The 20527-nt window shown below is 45.7% G+C and overlaps 1 protein-coding gene across 1 annotated transcript in view; it reads left to right on the plus strand.

Moving 5' to 3' along the window:
* The window catches only part of adgrv1 (adhesion G protein-coupled receptor V1), a 60639-nt gene that overhangs the window by 7561 nt on the left and 32551 nt on the right, over positions 1-20527 (plus strand). Inside the window, exons 2-48 of the mRNA XM_085908811.1 lie at positions 442-629; positions 1117-1266; positions 2802-2897; positions 3170-3274; positions 3355-3468; positions 3554-3784; positions 3870-4207; positions 4280-4550; positions 5259-5585; positions 5769-5945; positions 6020-6243; positions 6993-7119; positions 7206-7391; positions 7485-7665; positions 7738-7901; positions 7985-8108; positions 8187-8447; positions 9025-9151; positions 9272-9495; positions 9566-10300; positions 11398-11771; positions 12224-12403; positions 13145-13325; positions 13399-13592; positions 13661-13790; positions 14005-14085; positions 14220-14359; positions 14429-14794; positions 14879-15122; positions 15186-15401; positions 15482-15697; positions 15765-16009; positions 16132-16313; positions 16383-16881; positions 16952-17261; positions 17395-17604; positions 17678-17808; positions 17895-17994; positions 18090-18269; positions 18354-18517; positions 18593-18680; positions 18931-18954; positions 19338-19416; positions 19500-19638; positions 19713-19854; positions 19942-20207; positions 20326-20501. Of these exons, the coding sequence (XP_085764937.1) occupies positions 442-629; positions 1117-1266; positions 2802-2897; positions 3170-3274; positions 3355-3468; positions 3554-3784; positions 3870-4207; positions 4280-4550; positions 5259-5585; positions 5769-5945; positions 6020-6243; positions 6993-7119; positions 7206-7391; positions 7485-7665; positions 7738-7901; positions 7985-8108; positions 8187-8447; positions 9025-9151; positions 9272-9495; positions 9566-10300; positions 11398-11771; positions 12224-12403; positions 13145-13325; positions 13399-13592; positions 13661-13790; positions 14005-14085; positions 14220-14359; positions 14429-14794; positions 14879-15122; positions 15186-15401; positions 15482-15697; positions 15765-16009; positions 16132-16313; positions 16383-16881; positions 16952-17261; positions 17395-17604; positions 17678-17808; positions 17895-17994; positions 18090-18269; positions 18354-18517; positions 18593-18680; positions 18931-18954; positions 19338-19416; positions 19500-19638; positions 19713-19854; positions 19942-20207; positions 20326-20501 (9607 nt within the window). The remainder of the gene's footprint in view (positions 1-441; positions 630-1116; positions 1267-2801; positions 2898-3169; positions 3275-3354; positions 3469-3553; positions 3785-3869; positions 4208-4279; positions 4551-5258; positions 5586-5768; positions 5946-6019; positions 6244-6992; positions 7120-7205; positions 7392-7484; positions 7666-7737; positions 7902-7984; positions 8109-8186; positions 8448-9024; positions 9152-9271; positions 9496-9565; positions 10301-11397; positions 11772-12223; positions 12404-13144; positions 13326-13398; positions 13593-13660; positions 13791-14004; positions 14086-14219; positions 14360-14428; positions 14795-14878; positions 15123-15185; positions 15402-15481; positions 15698-15764; positions 16010-16131; positions 16314-16382; positions 16882-16951; positions 17262-17394; positions 17605-17677; positions 17809-17894; positions 17995-18089; positions 18270-18353; positions 18518-18592; positions 18681-18930; positions 18955-19337; positions 19417-19499; positions 19639-19712; positions 19855-19941; positions 20208-20325; positions 20502-20527) is intronic.

Genomic DNA, 20527 nt, shown 5'->3' on the forward strand with positions numbered 1-20527 from the left:
ATTATTCTAAGAGCATGAAGAGACGAGCGCAGACGTAAAGAAGATTGTAGGAAACGGGGGAGCAGGGAAGATAATTAGAGGGGAAGAAAGGAGAATGTTGGTCAAGCAAATCGTGCCAAGAAACATTGTGCCGAATAAGTCAAACTACTGATTTGGTCAGATTTACTTTGGCGCGGCATAGTGAAGTTATGCCGTCCCAAAAAAAATACAAAAAAAACGTGGTTAATATCAAGTACTTTTGCAGTTATGACAGCATGAGGACAACAGCTGTTTGAATTCTGGAATGATGCCAGCCTGTCGGAGACCATCTGGCCGCAGCCATTTGAAACATGTGGCTGCTTTATTCTACACAACCTGTTGTTGCTATGATAGCCAACTTTGCTTCGAAACCAGATATTTGGCCACAGTTACCATTTCTAACTTGCTCTTCATTTGTTACAGGAATGACCACTTTCCTCCATTTGACTGGATTGCTTTTGGCTCTGTCCGTCCCTGGCGCAACATCTGAATCGGCGACTCTGCGGTTCTTGGGACAGACGGACTTTGTCGTCAATGAGAGCAGCACGGCTGTGGTCCGGCTGGTCGTGGAGAGAGTGGGAGACCCCGTCAATGTCACAGCTTTGGTTTTGGTGGGTCTTTGTAGACTAGTCTATTTTATTTTATTTTATTTTATTTTATTTATTTATTTATTTATTTATTTATTTATTTATTTATTTATTTATTACTGTTAGTTCAAACTGTCCAAGACAATAAGCACTCAGTCCACCACCTTCTGTTGCATTTTTTTAGCCAGTCATGACTTGAATCAATGCAGAAAGTGATGGCAACATCAAAGATGGTGTATGCCAGCGGGAACCCCCTCAGAAAACTCAGTTGGGGTTGGGCTTTACGGGCTCCTCGCGGGGGGCCGTGTGTCAGATGCTCACAGTTGGTGTCTAACAAGGCGGGCTTGGCTGTGCAGTGGAATGTGGTGAAGAAGTTAGCTTGAACATTATTTCTCTCAAATGAACTATTATGAATCCTGACAAAATGTTTCATGTCAGGAATAATGAAAGAAAAGCTAGCAACATCCATTCCTGATCAATCAAGCTCCATTCCTTGCTTTGTCGGTTTCAGCTGGAGGGAGTAGACACGGGCGATTTTGAGGCCGTTAATGCCGCCGCCTTTCTGCTCTCCACTGAATCCAGCAAGACCATATTCATCGCGGTCAAAGACGACGACCTTCCGGAAGCTGACGAAACGTTCACTTTCAACCTCACTCTGCAGGTAAAACAAAATAAAAAATAAATAAAAAAATCATCCTTTAGGTCTATCAGTTCATGCGTATCCCAAATTTCTTCTGGGTTCTGTCTACAAAAGTCTGACTGTTGTAATTCTGAAACCTTCACAGCAGCTCCTAAGCAATTGGCTGTGGAGGCGTCAACCACAGTAAGCCCTCTTTTTAGGCTCTTTGATGTGTGTCCTCCATAAGACTTTACCGGGGGTCAGACGAGGTGGGGTGGGGGGGAAATGTACATGGACTTTGAGTTTCTTCTTTTGAAAGGCGATACTGTGAAAGGAAACCCACTTTGACTGGACTTTGTGTGTTACACTCTGCTCGTGAAACCCGGTGAAGGTTTTCTCGGACTATAAGGAGCCTTTAAAATGCTTTAATTTGATTTTATGTATGGATATCAATGTTTCAGCTTGTCATCTTTAATTCAAATCCTTTCCTATTTAGTTTCACCTTTTGGTCTAAATTTTAGACTCTAAATCATGCGGTACTTTTACATCTGTCCTGGTGCGCCTTGTCGTCCCAAAAATACCGTAATACTTTTCTGGCAATATCTTGATTCAGTTAGGTGACAAAATTGTTGCAGAGCTTCATCGTAAATGCTTCTCAAGAGAATGACTACTTTCACGGCGCAGGATTCCGTAAACCTCGAGTCTATCGCCATGGTTACAGTTAGCCTTTGGTTGTTGAGTTTTATTGTCGACTCGAGGGAAGAAGACCGGTCACGAATGTTTCACGGCGATATCGGCAAATTGTGATTCACCGATTGCAAAACAAGCCTGACATTTATCATCTTTGTGACGTCGGGTCATTTGCCTGTGGTGCATATTTAGCCTTCAGGCAGAGTGAAAGAAAAGATGAGGCCTTCTATTTACACCACAGTGAAGACAAAGCTTTGGCCAAATGCCACCCGATCAGTTTACTGGGGGGGGGGGGGGGTGGGGGGGTTGTCTTGAGGATAAATGCGAGTTGGGTCAAAGTAGAAATCAAGAGAGTCGCATTCCTAAGATAAGCGCTCTGGCTTCAAAGAGGCATTTTGAAAACAGAATTGTAAATGTGACTAAATAGTTGTTTGTGGCCTTATGACCAATTTAGGTTGTGCAAAACCACAATTTTACCATAACACACACACACACACACACACTGCCAATGAAACAGCAGTAAGCCAAAAGCTTCAGAATACAATTTAGCGTCTCCTTTTATATTGCAATTAGGTTCCAAAAAAAAAAATACAAATCCTTCTTTCACAGTCCACAGAATGTGAAGGCAAGAAATATCTATTGTTCACTCCGAGGCGGCACACAAGGAGATTTTCAGATTGTCAGGTCTTAGTGTGGAATGATGGCGCTCAAGAATGAAGAGGCATCCCACAGAGAGGCAAAGTGACAAATGAAGTGAGTTGAGACCGGCACTTCCTGTTTTTGTGCCCTCTCAACATGGTGTCCAAGTGAAGCCAGTGTGAGCATCAGGACTGATGGAGGAGCCGTGGTGACCTAGTTTAACTTCTTGAATCGCTTCCGCTCTTCAGAGCTCCTCCAACGGTGTGACGCTGGGAACGCCCAACAGAGCAACCATCACCATCCTGTCCAACGATAACGCCTTCGGAATCATCGCCTTCAACTCGGTAAGAAAATTTCATGCCGCGGTTGAATGAACAGATTTCTCGGATCCACATCAAAGTTCTTGCAGCGGTGGGGAATTTGGTTTCCATGGTAGCGGCGGAATTTTGGGAACATGAGTTGGAGTTTTTCCCAAGTATTTTTTTTTTTCTTTCAGCTTTTGTCAAAGTGAATTGTAAGGGAAAGAAATGACATCACTAAAATAAAGATTCAATTGCAATTTTAATTCTGACCCGATCAAATAAGGATTTGATTTTCTGTGTTTCTGCCGTCACAGACTGAGGAGGTTATAGTTGATGAACCGAGAGGAGGAAACCAGTTTGTACATCTCACTCTGATCAGAGAAAAAGGGACATACGGAACAGTGACTGTAAATTTTGAGGTTTGAGAACATTCTGCAGAAAACAAACACCTTTAACCGTATTTTAATCAAATGTTTGAATATTGACTTTTCGATTTCAGATCTTTGGAGGACCCAATCCTGCCTTTGAGGACCTCACTCCAGACAGAGGAAATATCACAATTCCCGTTGGACATTCTGTCGTTCACTTCGGCGTCCTCGTCCGGGACGACCAGGTACCAAGCAACACTCTCTTATTTACCACTTGATTGAACCTCATCCATTAGATACTTAATGGAGCATTTTTTTCATATGGACCAGATTCCAGAAGATGACGAAGTCTTTTCAGTCAGGCTCACGGGCGTAGCAGGCGGAGCTCTCCTCCGGCCCAATGGCAGCAGCGTTCAGCTGAGGATCCGACGCAACGACAGCCCACTGAGGTTCTTGCGGTCCATCATAGCGGTTCCAGAGTCCGCCGGAGTCATCGCCCTGAATGTGACACGGGGTCGGCTGAGCGAGGACGGTCCACTTATCGGCTCTGTTGACACCGAGGTATGGTATTTTGGCTTTTGGTCCATTTTTAATCAGATAGTCCAACAGAAATGGAGTGAAGAAGGATCCTTTGGAATGTCTCCAGGTTTCTGTGGATTATCACCTTGTAAGTGGCAAAGGGCCGGTCGGCGCCACGGCCGATGAGGACTTCCTAGACCTGCAGCCGGTCAGGACCATCACCTTCCCTCCATTTGTCTACGAGAGCAGCCTGCTGTTTAACATCACAGATGACGCGGTGCCGGAAATCGCAGAGTCCTTCCAAGTGGTCCTGCTGGAGGCCAGCCTTAAAGGAGACGCCGTGCTGGCGTCGCCCACTGCCGTGCTCGTGACCATCGAGCCTAACGATAAGCCTCACGGTGTCTTGTCAATCGGCAGCGTCGCGGTCATTCGGCCAATCGGCATTGACGAGGACTCCATACGGAGGTGAAAACTTTGCACGCCCGATGCAAAGTCATATTAATTCATTCATTGAAATTGTCATTGATTTTCATGCAGATTTGAGGGCATCGTGATTGTAAGAAACGGAGGTAGCTATGGCCAAGTGTCCGCCAACTGGTCCATTACTCGAAACTCAAGCGTCCTCTCGCCGGTATCGGATGATTTGGCACCTGAGGCGGGCACGGTGACCTTTACCCCGGGCCAAGTCAATGCTGTGATTCCGATAAATATCGTAACGGACGATCTCCCCGAAGAGGCTGAAGCTTTTGTTCTAAGGTTACTGCCGCATTCCGTGACTGGGGATGCTGAGGTGGACGAACCCATGGAGGTCAGTGAAGACAGATTCATACAATTGTTTTTAATTTTCAAGCTTGTTTGGCAGGAAATGCCCCGCCAGATGCTTTTTGTGTAGGTGTTGAGCTTTGGTGCTCTTGGCACATTTTGAAAGCCAATCCCTTTTTTACCATCTACTTTGCTCTGCGGGGTTCCGTGGGTGGATTGATGACTTTTATGATCTCCGTTTTCATCATCCATCATGTAGGCAGATCTTAAATTCTTCTCTTTGAATGAGATGCAAAGGAACCCGTTGGTGGTGCATGAACACACATCGGCACTTTAAGTCGTGAAGGTGCCGCATCTGTTTGCCACCTGTGCGCAATGACTCAGACGAAACAAATGCAATTTTTTTTCCCTCGTCCTAAACATGCATTGTTCCGAGCCATGAATCAATTATGTGTATATAGCGTGCGTGTGGGGTTCAAGGGAAAAAAAAAAGGCCTTAATTAGAGTCGAGCTAATTAAAGAGGAAGCGTCTCTAAAGTTAGCTCAAAGATCTGTTTTAAGATTTACTACTTTCAAGCTCTCCAGCCTTTCCTCTCTCGTCCTCACCTCACCATAGAAACCAGGGCTAAATTTTAAGATCTACGGATATGTTAACTCATTCACTCCCGTTGACGACTATAGATGTCAAATATCTGGTTTGCTGGCATCAAAATCCACAATAATTCAGATGAATTTTTGTCCAATCTTTCCTCAGATGTTGTTTTACATCCAAGACAGTGATGACGTCTACGGGATATTTGGCTTCGATCCCGAAAAGAAGCAAAGCATCCAAAGTCAACCCGAAGGCCGTTTCCTGTCACTCCACTTCCTGCGGGAGGGCGGCACGCTGGGTCGAGTCTCCCTGACTTTCACAGCGCTCTACATTCCCGCAGGTCCGATAGACCCGGCGTTGGCGCGAGACGGCGTTCTAAACGTTAGCAGAACTGTGACCGTGGCCTTCTCCCGAGAGCGCACGGCCCACGTCGTACTGCCGATCAGGAACGATGCTTTTCTGCAGAATGGAGCTCATTTCTTGATCCAGGTAATATCCTCTTCTCGTTTCTTCCTGCCCACATCAGAACCATTTGAAAATTTTGAGTGTCTCTTCTTGCAACGGCACTTGTGTGGGGTTTTTTGCCATGGGAACAATTGTATGCCTTTTACTTTCATTAAAAACTGAAATGCGGAAACACATGATGTCTTATGTTCTGGTCTATCCTACAAGTTGAATGCCTTGGCCCTTGTTGACATCACTCCTCGGATTCCTTCAAAAAGTCCAAGATTTGAGGGAGCTCTAAACCTCACCCTGACAGTCACCCCTGATATCGCCAACGGGGAAATTGGCTTTACAAATAACAGCACAGTTGTCATTTATGAACCAGAGGACGACAACGCCAGCACGGTAACATCCCACCCTCAGATATCAATCATAAAAAAAATAAAAAAAATGGACTCCTGATTGTACGTTACTCGCAGGTGAGCCTGCCGCTGCGACGTGATGGCACAGACGGTCAAGCTGTGGTTTTCTGGAGTCTGAAAGCGACCGGCGCCAACCGTGAGGACGTCACCTCGGATGACCTGGAACCTCTCAACGGTTCTGTTGTCTTCATGTCTGGCCAGAGCGATGCCTTCATCAACCTCACTGTCATGGCTGACAATACACCTGAAGTCAATGAGACTTTGCTGCTTACCTTGGACCGGTAGGCAAATATATAAAGCGCCCACCTTGAACTTTATTGTGACAACTTTGATAAATGAATGCCAAGCTGAAAGGGAGAATTTGGGGGTGTTCAAGGATGTTCTGATGAGAACCCCGGCACTCTTGTCTCCCACCTCGTCTCCGCAGGGTGGAGACTGCACGCTTTATCGTGTACTTTGGGTAAGTGGAGAGTGGAGTGAAGCGGGGCCTTTTGTCCGGCGTGAATCAGGACTTTGTTTCCCAGCGAAGGGGCTACTCCAGGATTGCTGGGGTCTTTGGTTGAACGTGGGGATGAGGATCATTAGGGATTTTCTGCTGGTGCGAAAATAGGGGATCTAAAAGAAACGAGTGGTTGGGAAGCAAGCAGAGAATCCTCTTGGTGCCGGCTTGATTGTTTGCCCTTTTTAAGATGGCCGCTTTTGTATGCATGCGGTGACTTGGCTGTGATTGGTTGTTTGGAATGCTTCGTGATGTCTTGTTTTGTCTTGATTTAGACTTCTTGTTTTGCAGATGGTTTTCTCACACACGCACACACACCCAGTTTGATCATTCCCTTTTAAAAGCTCACTCAATTATTTCTCATGGAATATAATTTTGATGACTCTCCAAAACAATAAAAAAATTGAAGAATAAAAATAATTCATAATAAAAACAACAATTAATATAGAATCAATAATCAAATTATAAAAATTAATTGAATCATAAAAACAATCATTTGTGCTTTTTAAATGATTCACTTTTGTGTCCCAGGAGTGATGTCGAGAATCAAATCCTGAAAGCCGGCTTCACCACCAGAGTCCTTGTCATCGTGGAGAATGATGACCCCGGGGGAGTTTTTGAGTTCTCGCCATCTTCAAGAGGTCCATGGTTAATCAATGTAAGCCAAAAAAAAACGATAAATAATTCAGTCAACCTCCGTAACGTGCTCGTCACCTCACATCTGTCGTCACGTGTTGTTTCCAGGAGGGTGAGGCCGTGGAGCTCCATGTGGTCAGAGCCCAGGGACAGCTGCTGAAGCAGCTGGTGCGATATGTCGTCATGCCCGCAGGCAACAGCGAATTCTACGGCGCCACCGGGATCTTGGAGTTCAAACCGGGCGAGAGGGAGGTGGTGGTGGCCCTGGTGGCCAAGCCTGATGGCGTGCCAGAAGTAAGAATAACTGGAAAAAAAAAAGGCTCATCTTCTCTGTTGAAATTCTCGCAATACTTGAAAGATCAATAAATGCGCTTTGTCTTCGCTCAGCTGGACGAGACTTTCTCTGTGGTACTCGGCAGCCACAGCACTCCTCCCAGTCGCCTCGGAAACCACAGGGAGGTCAACGTAACGGTGCGCAGGAACGATGACGCCTTTGGGGTCATCGAATTTAGGCCCTCTGGGGCAACAAAGACCATCAGTGAAAGCAAAGGCAATGAGACATACCAAGGTAGCGTTTTCTTGATTGAACTTTATAGGCCAACACTGCCAAAATACATCATCTCTATATCCCATCTCGCAGCAACCTACTCTGTGGAGAGGAGCAGGGGTCTCTTTGGAGAAGTCTCGGTTTCATGGACCCTGGAGCCAGCTGCATCTGGAGATGTTCGCCCGACCCGAGGAAACATCACGTTCAAGGAGGGAGATTCCTTGAAAAACCTTACTCTCCTATCTTTGCCTGATGAGGTCAACTTGAAATCATACACATGGCTTCCAGAAGTGAATAAATATATGATTTTTATTGCTCAATTTATTTTTGGTGGTTTTAGATCCCCGAAGGCTTGGAGAATTTCACAATCACTCTGGTGAACGCGAGTGGTGGTGCAAGGCTTGGAAACAGAGCCACAGCCAGTTTCCAGATTCGCAAAAATGATGACCCCATTTATTTTTCTGGTAAAAGATTCACTGTAAATCATTTCTTCTCATACTAACGTTGAAAATTGATTCACACATTCTTCTTCCACCCTGAAGAACCTGCAGTTGTGCGTTTGGGGGAAGGCGCTGTGGTCCACTTGAGCGTTCTGCGGGCCGGGCGAGCAGACAACGTCGGCACGGTGGCTTACCGCGTGGAATACGGCAATACGTCGCCTGACGATCTCACCCTGCTCAGCAATGACACAGTGTTGCTGTTTGACGTCGGGGAATGGAGGAAGAACATCTCTGTGGCCATTGAAGACGACAACATACCGGAAACAGAGGAGCACTTCTCCATTGTTTTGTATAATGCCACTGGTGCGTATTCTTTATTTATTTTTTATTTTGAAATGTTATTTATTTATTTATTTATTTATTTATTTATTTATTTATTCTTTATTTTTATTTTTATTTTCATTTCATTTAAAATGGTCAATTTATTCCCCAGGTATATCCTTCAATTTGTTATCGATGTAGCTGTCCTCGCTACAGCCACCGAGTGTTCTCTTAATCTCAGTATTGTGTGTCAGGCGAGGGAATGAAAGCCCGCCGGGGCCCCAACGGGACCTTAATTACCAACCTCCAAATAGTCAAAGACACAAAGACCAACGACTCAGTTGGCCTCTCTCTGTTTACCAGTAGACAGCGTAATGGGCGCTTGTGGTGTAAGGTGTCTGGCTTATGATGTACAAGTCCTTTATGTCAGCGCTCAAAATCACACAGGGATCTTGACACACTTAGCTTAGTCACTTAATTATGAGAAAATTCCACTGTGAAGAGGGTAGCCCGGCAACCTGAAGTATCCAACTGTGTAAAAAAAAAAAAACCTCACATGCGGTTCATATTGGATGTGTGTATAATTGCGTAAATCTTCAAATGTAAATTTTGCATGCAGGTGACGCCGTGGTGTACGGAGCAGACACGGCTACCGTGATCATCGAGGCCAATGATGATGCAAATGGAATTTTCTCACTGGAGCCAACAGAAAAGACGGTCGAGGAGGGGAAGAGCAATTATTTCTAGTACGAAGCGGTTTGGATATCATCTCAAATATTTGTAAACGTGGACAAGCAAAAAAAATGAATCGATATATAGTTTGTATTTGAATTTCAAATCTTATCTGTTGCTATTTCTCTCCTCAGTGTCTCACGAGCGCGGGGCCATTTTGGTAACGTAACGGTGTTCTGGCATCTTTATGCCAATGACTCCATCACTCCGTTGTTGGAAAGTCAAGAGTTTACCAACACCTCTGGCTCCATCACTTTCATCACTGGAGAAGATTTTAAAGCCATCATGCTGGAGGCCATCTCAGATGGGCTTCCAGAGTTTAATGAGACTTTTGTTCTCAGGCTGGTTAATATATCTGGTGAGTTCAAACAAATATTTTGATATATACTGCATGAGGAGCATCTTCAAAAACCTTTGAATGTTTAAAGGTGGTTATCCAGGGGACGGTGGCCGACTCGCTGAAGCTTCTCTGAGCGCCTCGCTTGTCATCCCCTTCAACGACGACCCGTACGGCGTATTCGCCATCGCCGACAGCGATTTGGACCAGGAAGTAGCAGAGGATGTGCTGTCACAGGACGACATGGTCGATGTCACTTCCTTTAGCATCCTCCGCCAGCAGGGTACTTTTGGCGACGTCCGGGTTGCCTGGGAGATTGTATCCGCGCATTTCCCAGAGGGCCTTCCTCCGATGGATGACCTGCTACTTCTAGCTTCCTTCCCAGACTCCGTCGAGCTCAGGCCTCGTGCCAGAAGACACCACTCGGCAACAGACACCAGATTTTTCTCCGGACGTAACGGATCCTACGGGACTATCTCAGCCCAAGAATCGCCTCCTGTTCCGGGAAACTTTACATTCTCAGCTTGGTTGGTCCCAAGAGCATCTACTGACGGCTTTATCGTCTCCAAAGGAATCACCAACGGCACCTTGTATTATGGAGTGAGAGTCCACATCAATGAGTCTCACATCACGGTGAAGTTCTATTACACCGTCACGGGATCAAATAACACTCAAGTAGCTCAGGCCACCGCTGGCAAATTTGTGGAGGACAATACGTGGCTGCATGTGATCGTGACGCTGGATGACGGGATTGTTGAGTTTTTCCTGGATGGGAATCCCGTTCCTGGAGGCCTGAGGAGCATTAAAGGAGAAGGCGTTGCTGACGGTAATTTACATGAACAGTAATTGACGTACATTGAATGTATTCCTTTTAGCTGACATTATAAGTGACCGTTAGTTCATTTATAATCTTTTCATGAATATTATTATTTTTCTTTGCTGATTGGCTTGGAAAGAAAAAAAATGCTTTAAGAAGTGAAGGCATGTTCAATGGACATACTCAATATTTAGTGCCAATATATCTCCAATTTACCACTATTTATTTATTTAAAAAAAAACACCCAAACACTCTCTATGCACGATGAGTTGAACATATTTTAGTTTTTTTTTTAAAGTTTTTTTTAATGAAATATTTTTAAACAAACTTTTTCTATTAACAATAAATACAATTTTGTAAAATAAAGCATTTTCAGGCTCAGTGGGGTTCAAATGTAAATACATTCATTTAAATATAATATATAATTAATATATAATTCATCTAACTAATATAAACCCAAAATTCAAATCATTTTCCACTTTCTATGTCAAGACTGCTGTTTCAGCACCATGGCCAGTGTCAGCAAGTTGTCATGTCTGTCCGGTCTTTGAATGAAGTCAGGATGATGTTGTTTTGCTCTGGTCTTGGTGTACATGAAATGCCAACAAGTCTGTCGTCACTTCAAAATGCACGCCCATACGTAACGCTCAAACACGCACTGGCTCCAGCCCTCATTGTTTCAAACTATTGAGTCTCTCCAACGCTTGAATGAGCCCGGTTGGATATTGTTACCGCTCAAAAGAATCACTCAGCATCTTCTTTTATTCTCGCTCCCTCTAATTAACAGAGACAATAGTAGTCGCCCGCATTGGACCAAAAACTTTTGAGGGTGGGGGGCTCTTTAGTGGCTCTTTAGTTAACTTCAATCATAATCAATAGAAACATTATTATTGCTTGTGTCACATGTCATTGTCTTCTAATGGTCCTTCAACGTGCAGTTGAATTGCTTTACATCAGGGCTTTGTAATTGCCCACTGTGGTAGATTTCCTACATTTTTTGTTGATCCAAAAATGTGGAAGGTCAACTAAAGGTGACGTAATACTTGTTAGTCCAGGAAAACACATACTGCCTTTTGATATGAATTTTCTCGCTTTATCCACTCTAGGTCTTGCTTCTATCTTCATCGGCTCCGATCCACAGGGTCAACAGCGGTACACGGGCCTCCTCCAAGATGTCCGTTTGTACCGGACCAGGCTGGACCGCAAGCGCATTCACGAGCTTCACAGCCAGCCGGCAAAATCGGACCTGCGTAGCATCTCGGGTTATCTGCGCTACGGGCCGCGGGAGAGCCGCAAGTCGTTTGTGGTGGAAGTCAAGGATGATGATGAAGAGGAGGGGGAGGAAGTGTTCTACCTTCAGTTGGTGGCGGTACAGGGCGGCGCTGGCCTGCCTTCCCCCAGGCCCACGGCTGTGATACGCATCATGAAGAGTGACAATGCCAACGGGCTTTTTGGATTTACCGGTGGTTGCATACCTGATGTAAGTTCAACCACTGCCCGCTCGGGCGCTGTAAAAATAGAACTACGGAGAAAACCACCCACAGATGATCCCGTGTAACAGAACCCCCCCTTGCTGCATATTTCATTAGTTTTCATGCCTGGCTGCGGCAAGCCCGTGCTCTCCCTTTTTTTGTCTGATTGGTTGCGTCGGTCTCAGGTGGAGCGACAGATGGTTTGTCCGCCACCGGCGAGTCGCTCCGGGGCCATTCCTCCAGAACTAGATCAGGATTCCCGACACTGGAACCGGAGACTGCGTATTGTTGCTCGAGTTGATCGGTGCGACAGTTGGCAAGGCTGAGGGAGGGCATTCCATCAGAAATAGAAACCATCGCTCCCACTCACTTTATTCATGTGCTGGAATTACACCTTGAAAGTTTTGGAATGAAGTTCATTTCTGAATTTAACTTCTGTTTCCATTTGTTTGGTGGCTAGACCACCGAGGAAGGTTCTACCGTTTCCTGCGTGATTGAGCGGACGCGAGGATCCCTGGACAGTGTTTACGTCAACTACTCGGTTACCCAAATGAACAGCGCCGACAGGGAATCGCCCGCACACGAGGATTTTCTCAATGCCACTGGAGTTGTGCTTTTCATGAGTGGCCAGCGCTCAGAGGTGTGTGACAATCATGACTCACCAGTTGGAAAATCCTGGGTGGTTGCTGGTGTGGCCCAAAATAAGTGTGCCTAAAGTGCTGCCAGCAGGCTGATTTGCATGTTATGCGTCACGACAAGATCAGTGTTGAATAATACTTGTATTATAAAATAAATTGATCAACTTACATAATATAATCATTCTAATATCTTTTAATCGACACGGTTAAAGGGATATTTATTGAATTTTTTCATAACTATTCATGATTTTATTTAGCAGCACTAAATGATTTTTAACTTAAAGGTGTTTCTAATATTTTGGTTATCTTATTCAGATTCATCATAGAAACAGAATATTTTTGTGAGTTTTTCCAACATTTGGCTAAATGAATATTCCTTTTTTGTGGTGTGAGGGCTCTCTTTAACATTATAGTACAATGCATTTTCAATGATTTTTGCCATTTTAATGATCAAACATGGAGTAATATTACAGTGGCTAACTTAAATATGAAATATGCGTTTTTAAGCCAATAAAACAACTTTCTCAATTTCAATGAAGACTTGAGCTCAGTACATCACTACATTGTAATGTTGGTTGTGATGGTGGTACTTGAAGAACGACCCAAAAAAGTTTGGAACCACTGCTTGTGTTTCTTGATAACCGGCGACATCTAACGGCCAATCCAATAATTGCACTGTCAATTGTAGTCCAATTTTTGTACTGTACTGTACTGTAGTGAGCCAATTTGCACATTTCTTGAAGGTACTGAACCTTTTGGTGTTGGATGACAACCTCCCCGAGCTGGCAGAGAGCTTTCAAGTCACGTTGGTGTCAGCAGGATCCAGTGATGGCAAGCCCGGTTCCACCCCTGCCAGCGGTGCCAGCATTGACCCCACGAATTCTGTCAACACTGTCACTGTAATGGCAAGCGACCACCCTTATGGTATTCACCCACACGCCTCAAAGACAACTTTTTTTTTAAGTTGTTGCAGCTCAGTTTTGGTTTTTGCTTGCAGGCTTGCTGCAGTTCCAAGATGATCCACCAGACGAAGGCTTGATCCCCCCTGCGTTAGAACCTGCGCACATCACTGTGAAGGAGGAAGATGGGGAAATCCATCTACCAGTGGCCAGGGCTCAAGGTCTTTTGGGAAGGGTTCTGGTGGGCTACAGGACGACCCCCTTCACAGCATCCAGCCCTGAAGACTATGAGGTTCCCCTCTCACTTTGATCCAACATCTTTTCCACGTCATGTGCTATGTTGATGTATGTTATCGGCAGGACTCAGAGGGTACGCTGGACTTTCTCCCAGGAGAAAGGTTAAAGTTCATTGCGGTCACCATCATTGACAATCCTGTTCCAGAGCTGGACAAGGAATTTCGAGTGGAGCTCTACAATACTGATGGGGGAGGTGAGTTGTTTTTGTTTGAGGAATCCTCTGTAGGGTTAGCTAACTGGTAGAACCTGCGCTAGTTTTGTGCATCTCGTGTCTTGTGAATGGCCTCCCTACCAACTTTCCTCTCGATGTATTTTTGATCTCCTGATCTGATACCCTGGTGGTGTGATCCTCCGCCCCTCCCCTCCCTCTTCCTCCTCGCGTGTGATCCTGGTTTGTGATCCACCAGTGGATCAATTTCTGCATGTTGAGGAAAGTGGTAGTGGGGAGAGTGACTCTGATTTCCCGCCTTCCTTCTTTCTCCACCATGGTAAGTTCTCATCTCCTAATATCCTCCTTTTTGTGGAAAGTCCAATGATTTTTGACTTTAACTGTCAGAATCCCATCAGAATCTTCTTATGACGCATTCGTTGTGTGCGTGTGTTTGTATATGCTTGTGTATAGCCAGTTTGGGCGCTGCCTCACGCGTCACGGTTACCATCGCGGCCTCTGACGATGCCCACGGAGTCTTCGACTTCAACCCCGCCTTCTTGTCCGTTCACGGGACAGAACCTGAGGATGGACAAAGCTCTGTGGTTCTAAAGGTCTGTTGAATTAAACACTTGGATAAAAATAGCCATTAAAAATTTCACATCTTGCTTCCCTCTGCCCAGGTGGATCGGTCCTTCGGGGATCTCTCCAACGTGACTGTGTACTGGGAAGCCGATCCCAGCTCCGAAGGGGAACTCTTGAACCGGTCCGGCAGCATCTTCTTCGGAGTCGGGCAGACATCGGAGAGCATCGTCGTGTCCGTGGCCCAGGATGAGGTTCCAGAGTTGGACAAGAATTTTACCGTGTCTTTGGTTAATGTGTCTCACGGCCGTCTGGGTGTCAAGACTTGGGCCGCTCTAACTGTGCTCGCCAGCGACCACCCGTACGGCGTTTTTGTCTTCTCCAACACCACAAGGCCCATTCGCCTCCCTGAAGGCGACTCAACTGTTACCCTTAGCATACTACGACAAAAAGGCTCCATGGGACAGGTGTGTCTGGTTTTTCTTTTTTTGTGACTTTCATACAACAATGTTCATTTTTTGACTCCCTGTGTCATTTTCTTCACATTCAAGGTGCGAGTCACATTCAGGACACTCAAGGAAGCAGAACCGGCACCTTACAGGACGCCCGGAGTGGGCCGAGCCACCGAAGGGCGAGACTTTGTCCCGCTTGTGGATTCGGTCGTTTTCTTGGCTAATCAAAGCGAAGCAAACGTCACCGTCAGAGTGTTGGACGATGAAGATCCGGAGAGAGACGAATCCGTCTTCGTGCAGTTGATCGACGTACGGCTCGTCCGAGGAGGGCAGGAGAGGCCCGGTAAGTAACAAATGCAAACGTTCTTGTATTTGGTGTTATTCACTCATTAAACTTCCTTTGCAGTTTCCAGCTCGCCCTCTCTCGGCCCGAAGATGGAAATCGTAGCGCAGGTGATTGTGGAAGCCAGCGACGACGCCTTTGGCGTCCTTCAGTTGTCGGCTTCCGCCGTCAGCGTGGCCGAAGACTACGTGGGCCCCATCATCAACGTCACACGCGTGGGTGGGATATTTGCAGATGTATCCGTCAAGTTCAGAGCCGTGCCCTTGACGGCAAGAGTCAGTAAGTTTCTGGCTGGCAAAATGAGCTCTTGCCTTCTGTTGTGTTTTGTCTCTCACCTGGATTGACACGTTTTCCCGCAGGTGAAGACTACAGCGTGGCCTCCACTGACGTCGTTCTTCTCGAAGGGGAATCCAGCAAATCGATACCTATTTATGTCATCAATGATGTGGTCCCGGAGCTGGAGGAGACCGTCGTTGTCGAGTTGATCAATCAGACTACCGGAGGAGCTCTGCTGGGAGAGATCACACGTGCTATTATCACCATATTGCCTTCGGATGACCCTTTTGGTGCCTTTGGTTAGTTTTGATCATTTCTGACACGTATACCTACAGAAGGTTCATCACAATTTCTTATCATTTCCAGTCTTCAATGCTGCTCCAGTCACGATTGAGGAACCAGCATCCAACTCTGTTGAAGTTGCCCTGCCGATCGTACGGAATGCCGGTACTATTGGGACTGTGGTAGTCCATTGGCAGGCCACTGTCAACGGTCAGTTGGCAGTGGGGGACGTCAGACCCACATCGGGAGACGTGACCTTTGCTCCCGGCGAGACCGTCAAAACTCTCAGAGTGGAGGTCTTAGCGGATGAAGTTCCTGAAACCACAGAAGTAAAAATACATTTCAAATATAATAAATTTTTTTTGTAATTGAAGAATTATTATTTAATTCACTAATAATTTAATTGAATTTAGTCAATTATTTATGATTAATTATATTGTGCCTTTGACAGATTATAAAGATTGAACTCACCAGTGCCAGTAACGGCGGAAACCTCGGAGGTGATACGTCTGTTAACGTTAAAGTGCCCGCCAACGACAATCCATATGGGACCGTCTACTTTGGACAGTCTGTTTACCGTGTCCAAGAGCCGCTGGAAGGAGTCTTCAGAGCCAACATTACCGTCCTACGAAGGTAAGATGGAAAAACGGAATTGTTTTTGCATTTTCTGTCACCTTCTTCATCATCACTTTTGGATTTCAGTGACGGACACTTTGGCCGCTTGAGAATCCTTTACAGCACCTCACAGATCGACCCGCTCGACTCCGCTCGGGCTGAAGGTCGGAACCTGCTGACCTACTACGACACCCTCAAACCGGGTCTTCCGACCGCTCCCCCTCAAGGGACATTTAACATCAGCGGCCTGACGGATTCCTCAACAGCCTGTGCTGCTGCGTGTCTGAGAGAAATGACCTGCCAAGCTTTCTCCATATCCTCAACCACAATCCCGCCTTCCTGTACTTGGGTGACTTCGGGTGCCGAAAAACTCGAAATCAGGTCTCGGGTCGTAACCTATGTGAAAAATGCGACTGCGGCCGCCGCTTTGTTCGGCAGCCGGGCCTCGGCCGGGAGCGACTACATCCCCGTCAGCGCTCAAAGTGCCTTCATGGAGGACGGCTCAGGGGAAGCAAACCTCACTGTGCTCATTTTGACGGATAACGTCGCTGAAATGGATGAAAGCTTTGCCATACAAATCTTAAAGGTATTTTGACATCATAGTATATTTTGACTCAATATATTAAACCATGCATTTTGCCTTTTGTCATTTGAAGGTAGAGCTGATGAATTTGACTGCAGACCTGAGGAACCTGCCGTCCATCGGCCAGCCGGATAAAGCTGTGGTCACCATCCAGTTGAACGGGGATGCATTTGGGTTTTTTTTAATATACAGCGCCAGTCCCAACGCTACAAATAAGGGGCTTTACATTGAGGTTCACGAAGAACCTTCAGCGGTCGTTCCTTTGGTCGTCGAAAGACGAGGAGGCAACTCGGGGACGGTCACTGCGGAGTGGAGGTTTGTTGGAGGAAAAGCCACACCGGATAGAGACTTCACTGGAACAGGGGGAACTTTGGTTTTTGATGGTAGGGGGAACACACATTCATTTGCAATCATAGTTTTGTCTTGTGTGTTCAGTGCCATTGACGGTTATAGCCGTCAAAGATATGAACTGGGTTGGCAGTGAATGAGTTAACTTTTTTTAAAATCTGTCTGCAGGTGATGTCAAGAAGACGATCGAGATTATCATCAGAGACGATATTGACCCAGAAGACAACGAGAGCCTCATGATTGGACTGGTTAAGACGGAGGGAGGAAGTCGCATCCTCCCCAGTTCGGATACCGTCAACATTGTGATTCTGGCTAATGACAATGTTGCCGGCGTCGTGGGATTCCATCCAGAATCGCGTTCGGTCATCGCTAGAGAAGGTGTGTTGCCAGTTGGGACGCTTTGACAGTAAGCTTGGACCTACCAAAAGTTTATTTGTTTTTGGTTTGACAGGGGAAAAACTGAACTTGTTAGTTTTGAGGACTGCTCCAGGTCTGGGTAATGTCTCGTTGGATTGGGTGATTCAAGGTCCCCTTGTAGAACGGACTTTCGCTCTTACTTCAGGGAGACTATTATTTCGTGAGGTAAAACACAAAAGACTGTGATGCATTTTGGTGATATGAGATGCCTTTGATTCATTTCGCCAAGATTTTTTATTTTTTTTTAATAGGGACAGTTGAATAATACCATCGTTGTACAGCTGCTCGATGATGTCACGCCAGAGGACAAAGCTGAATACAACATTTTCTTGACTGACATCCAAACTTTTGGTAACACGCAGTCGATTCCATATGGCATGAATTTGGGAAGTAAAATATCCTACAAAATTTAGAACGTAATTGCGAATATGGTTTCCGCGTCGAAGGTGTCGCGGCACCAGGCCACGCCGCATTTGACGTTCTGGGGAGTGCGGCGGTGTTGACGGTGGACACCAGCGACGAACCATACGGGCTGTTGACCATCGCTCCGTCATCCCTTAAAGTGGCCACTGAGGAGCGAGAGCAAACTGTAAATATCTACATCAACAGGGAGCTGGGAACGTCAGGTCAGTTGATCTGAAGTTCAATTCCCGTGATGACTATTTTATGTACGATTGACCAGATGGTATTTCTTACGGTTCTTTGCTCAGGAGCTGTGAATGTTACCTATGAGGTTCTCAAAGGTTCGCTGGAAGACCTCTCCAAGGTCGAAGGTGCTCTTGCGGAGCCAGGAAAAGACTTCCTGGCTGGAACTGCTTCTGTGATTCTTCAGGAGGGTCAGACTTCTGCCGCTCTGCCCGTTACCATATTGGAGGTAAAGACATACTGACAGATCAATTTGTCTTTTATAAGAGAGAAGGTTTAAGATGTTTTTGCTTCTTTTTACCAGGATGATACTCCAGAGTTACAGGAATACTTTCTGGTCAACATTACATCTGCGGTACTCCTAACAACCCTTGCCACCACACCGCAACTTGGTACAAGACTAAATGGAATTGTTTTTTCTCTTATTATTATTATTATTATTATTATTATTATTAATTGTTTTTATTTATTTATTTATTTATTCATTTATTATTTTTATTATTATTATTTTGATCAATTGTGGGTATATTATTATTATTATTATTATTATTATTATTATTATTACTTTTGCGCATTTGTTGTCTAAATAACTTTCCTTGTATACTTTCTCACAATCCTCACTGCTTTGCTCTGTGTGAGTAGAAGTCGCGTATTGCACATTACCAGGTAATTTATGCTCCCACTGTCGTTTACTCAGTATCAGAATCAGCTTTAATTCCCGTAAATGTTTCTTACGAGTGAGCTGGCTTGTTACCGCTTCAGCGCTTGCCCTAATTTGTGCTAGAGTCCAGCTCATGAATGAGTCATGGCCATGAGTCATGTGATTTGGATAGAGGGTGATGCTTCCCGTAAAAAAGAAGTAGATGGTTACCATGAGAGCAGATTAACTAAGCAAACTAAAACCATAGTTGGGCTTCCCAGGCGCTTGTTCATAAAGGGAAGGCCAATGGTTCTTTAAACTCCCTTTAGAGCTTCTAGAGTTGACATTGTTGTGCAAAGATGCTAAAGTTTGAAATATATGAAAATATGAATCTCATCATGTGCCGTAGACACTCAAGATTTGGTGGCGGAGGTCATCATTGCTGCCAATGATGGAATTCGAGGAGTCATCGAATGGACAAACACCATGTAAGAAAACATTTATGATGTTGACACGCTTAAAAATTCCAATCCAAACAGTCTGTTGTTAATATTTCATATTTGGCTTCCAGGTTTGAAGTGAATGAAACCTTGGGTGTTTTGACTCTGGTGGCCTACAGGAACAGAGGCACATATGGCAATGTTTCTCTGTTCTTGTATGCTCAGAACCTGGAGGCCCAGCAAGGCCTGGACTACACCATCAGCAAAACGGTACAATCACGGGAAAAAACATATGGATGCTCCAAAAGAGCATTTCAAATAGGAATCTTCTTTCATCCACTCAGGTGCTTCATTTTGTCAACGGTGAAAAACACAAATTTGTCGAGGTGCAGATCGTCGACGACTTTGTTCCGGAGGGAGCCGAGCGATTCCAGCTGATACTGTCCGATCCGTCGCCCGGTCTCGAACTCGGCACCAATACCACAGGTTAGTCGTAGCCGATAAGCGCTCTTAACGGCCAAGAGAAAAAATCCTCGCCTGACTTTCTATTCCTTTGCTCGGTTTGTATTTCAGCCACCGTGACCATCCTGGCGAGCGATGACGGGCACGGCGTCTTATCTTTTAACAGCAGCGAGCCATACTTTCTCAAGGAGCCCACATCTCAGTTGGGACTGAGCGAGAGCGTCGCCACCCTCTATGTAGTTCGGTACCCAGAGGAAGGCACGTTTGGTACCGTGACCGTGGAGTTTACCATAACGGATGTCAATGGCAGCCTTGCCGACGGTGATGTCATACCAGCCCAAGGCCTTGTGGAGCTGGAGGATGGCGTTCGCTTTAAGGTGACTAACAGCCTTGAGATTGGATCAGTTGCAATAGTCTTTTGTCAGGACGGGGAAGTACCGATACTAGGTACGGATACCCGCTACCAGCCATATCACAGATCTTGTTTTATTTCAGACGCTGCAGATTCGAGCATTGCTGGATGCCGAGCCCGAAGCCAATGAAACGTTCGCAGTGATCCTGTCCAACCCGACCGCCGGTGCGCGTCTAGGTGACCGACTGCACGTTGTCATCACCGTCCTCGAGAACCTCGCCCCATCCGGCTTGTTCCGTATCGGACCCACTCTCGATAGGTACAATCAGAAATTAGGCATTTTAG

This window comes from Syngnathus leptorhynchus, chromosome 4 (genome assembly GCF_054491065.1).
Source record: "Syngnathus leptorhynchus isolate UIUO chromosome 4, UIUO_Slep, whole genome shotgun sequence".
Lineage (NCBI taxonomy): Eukaryota > Metazoa > Chordata > Actinopteri > Syngnathiformes > Syngnathidae > Syngnathus > Syngnathus leptorhynchus.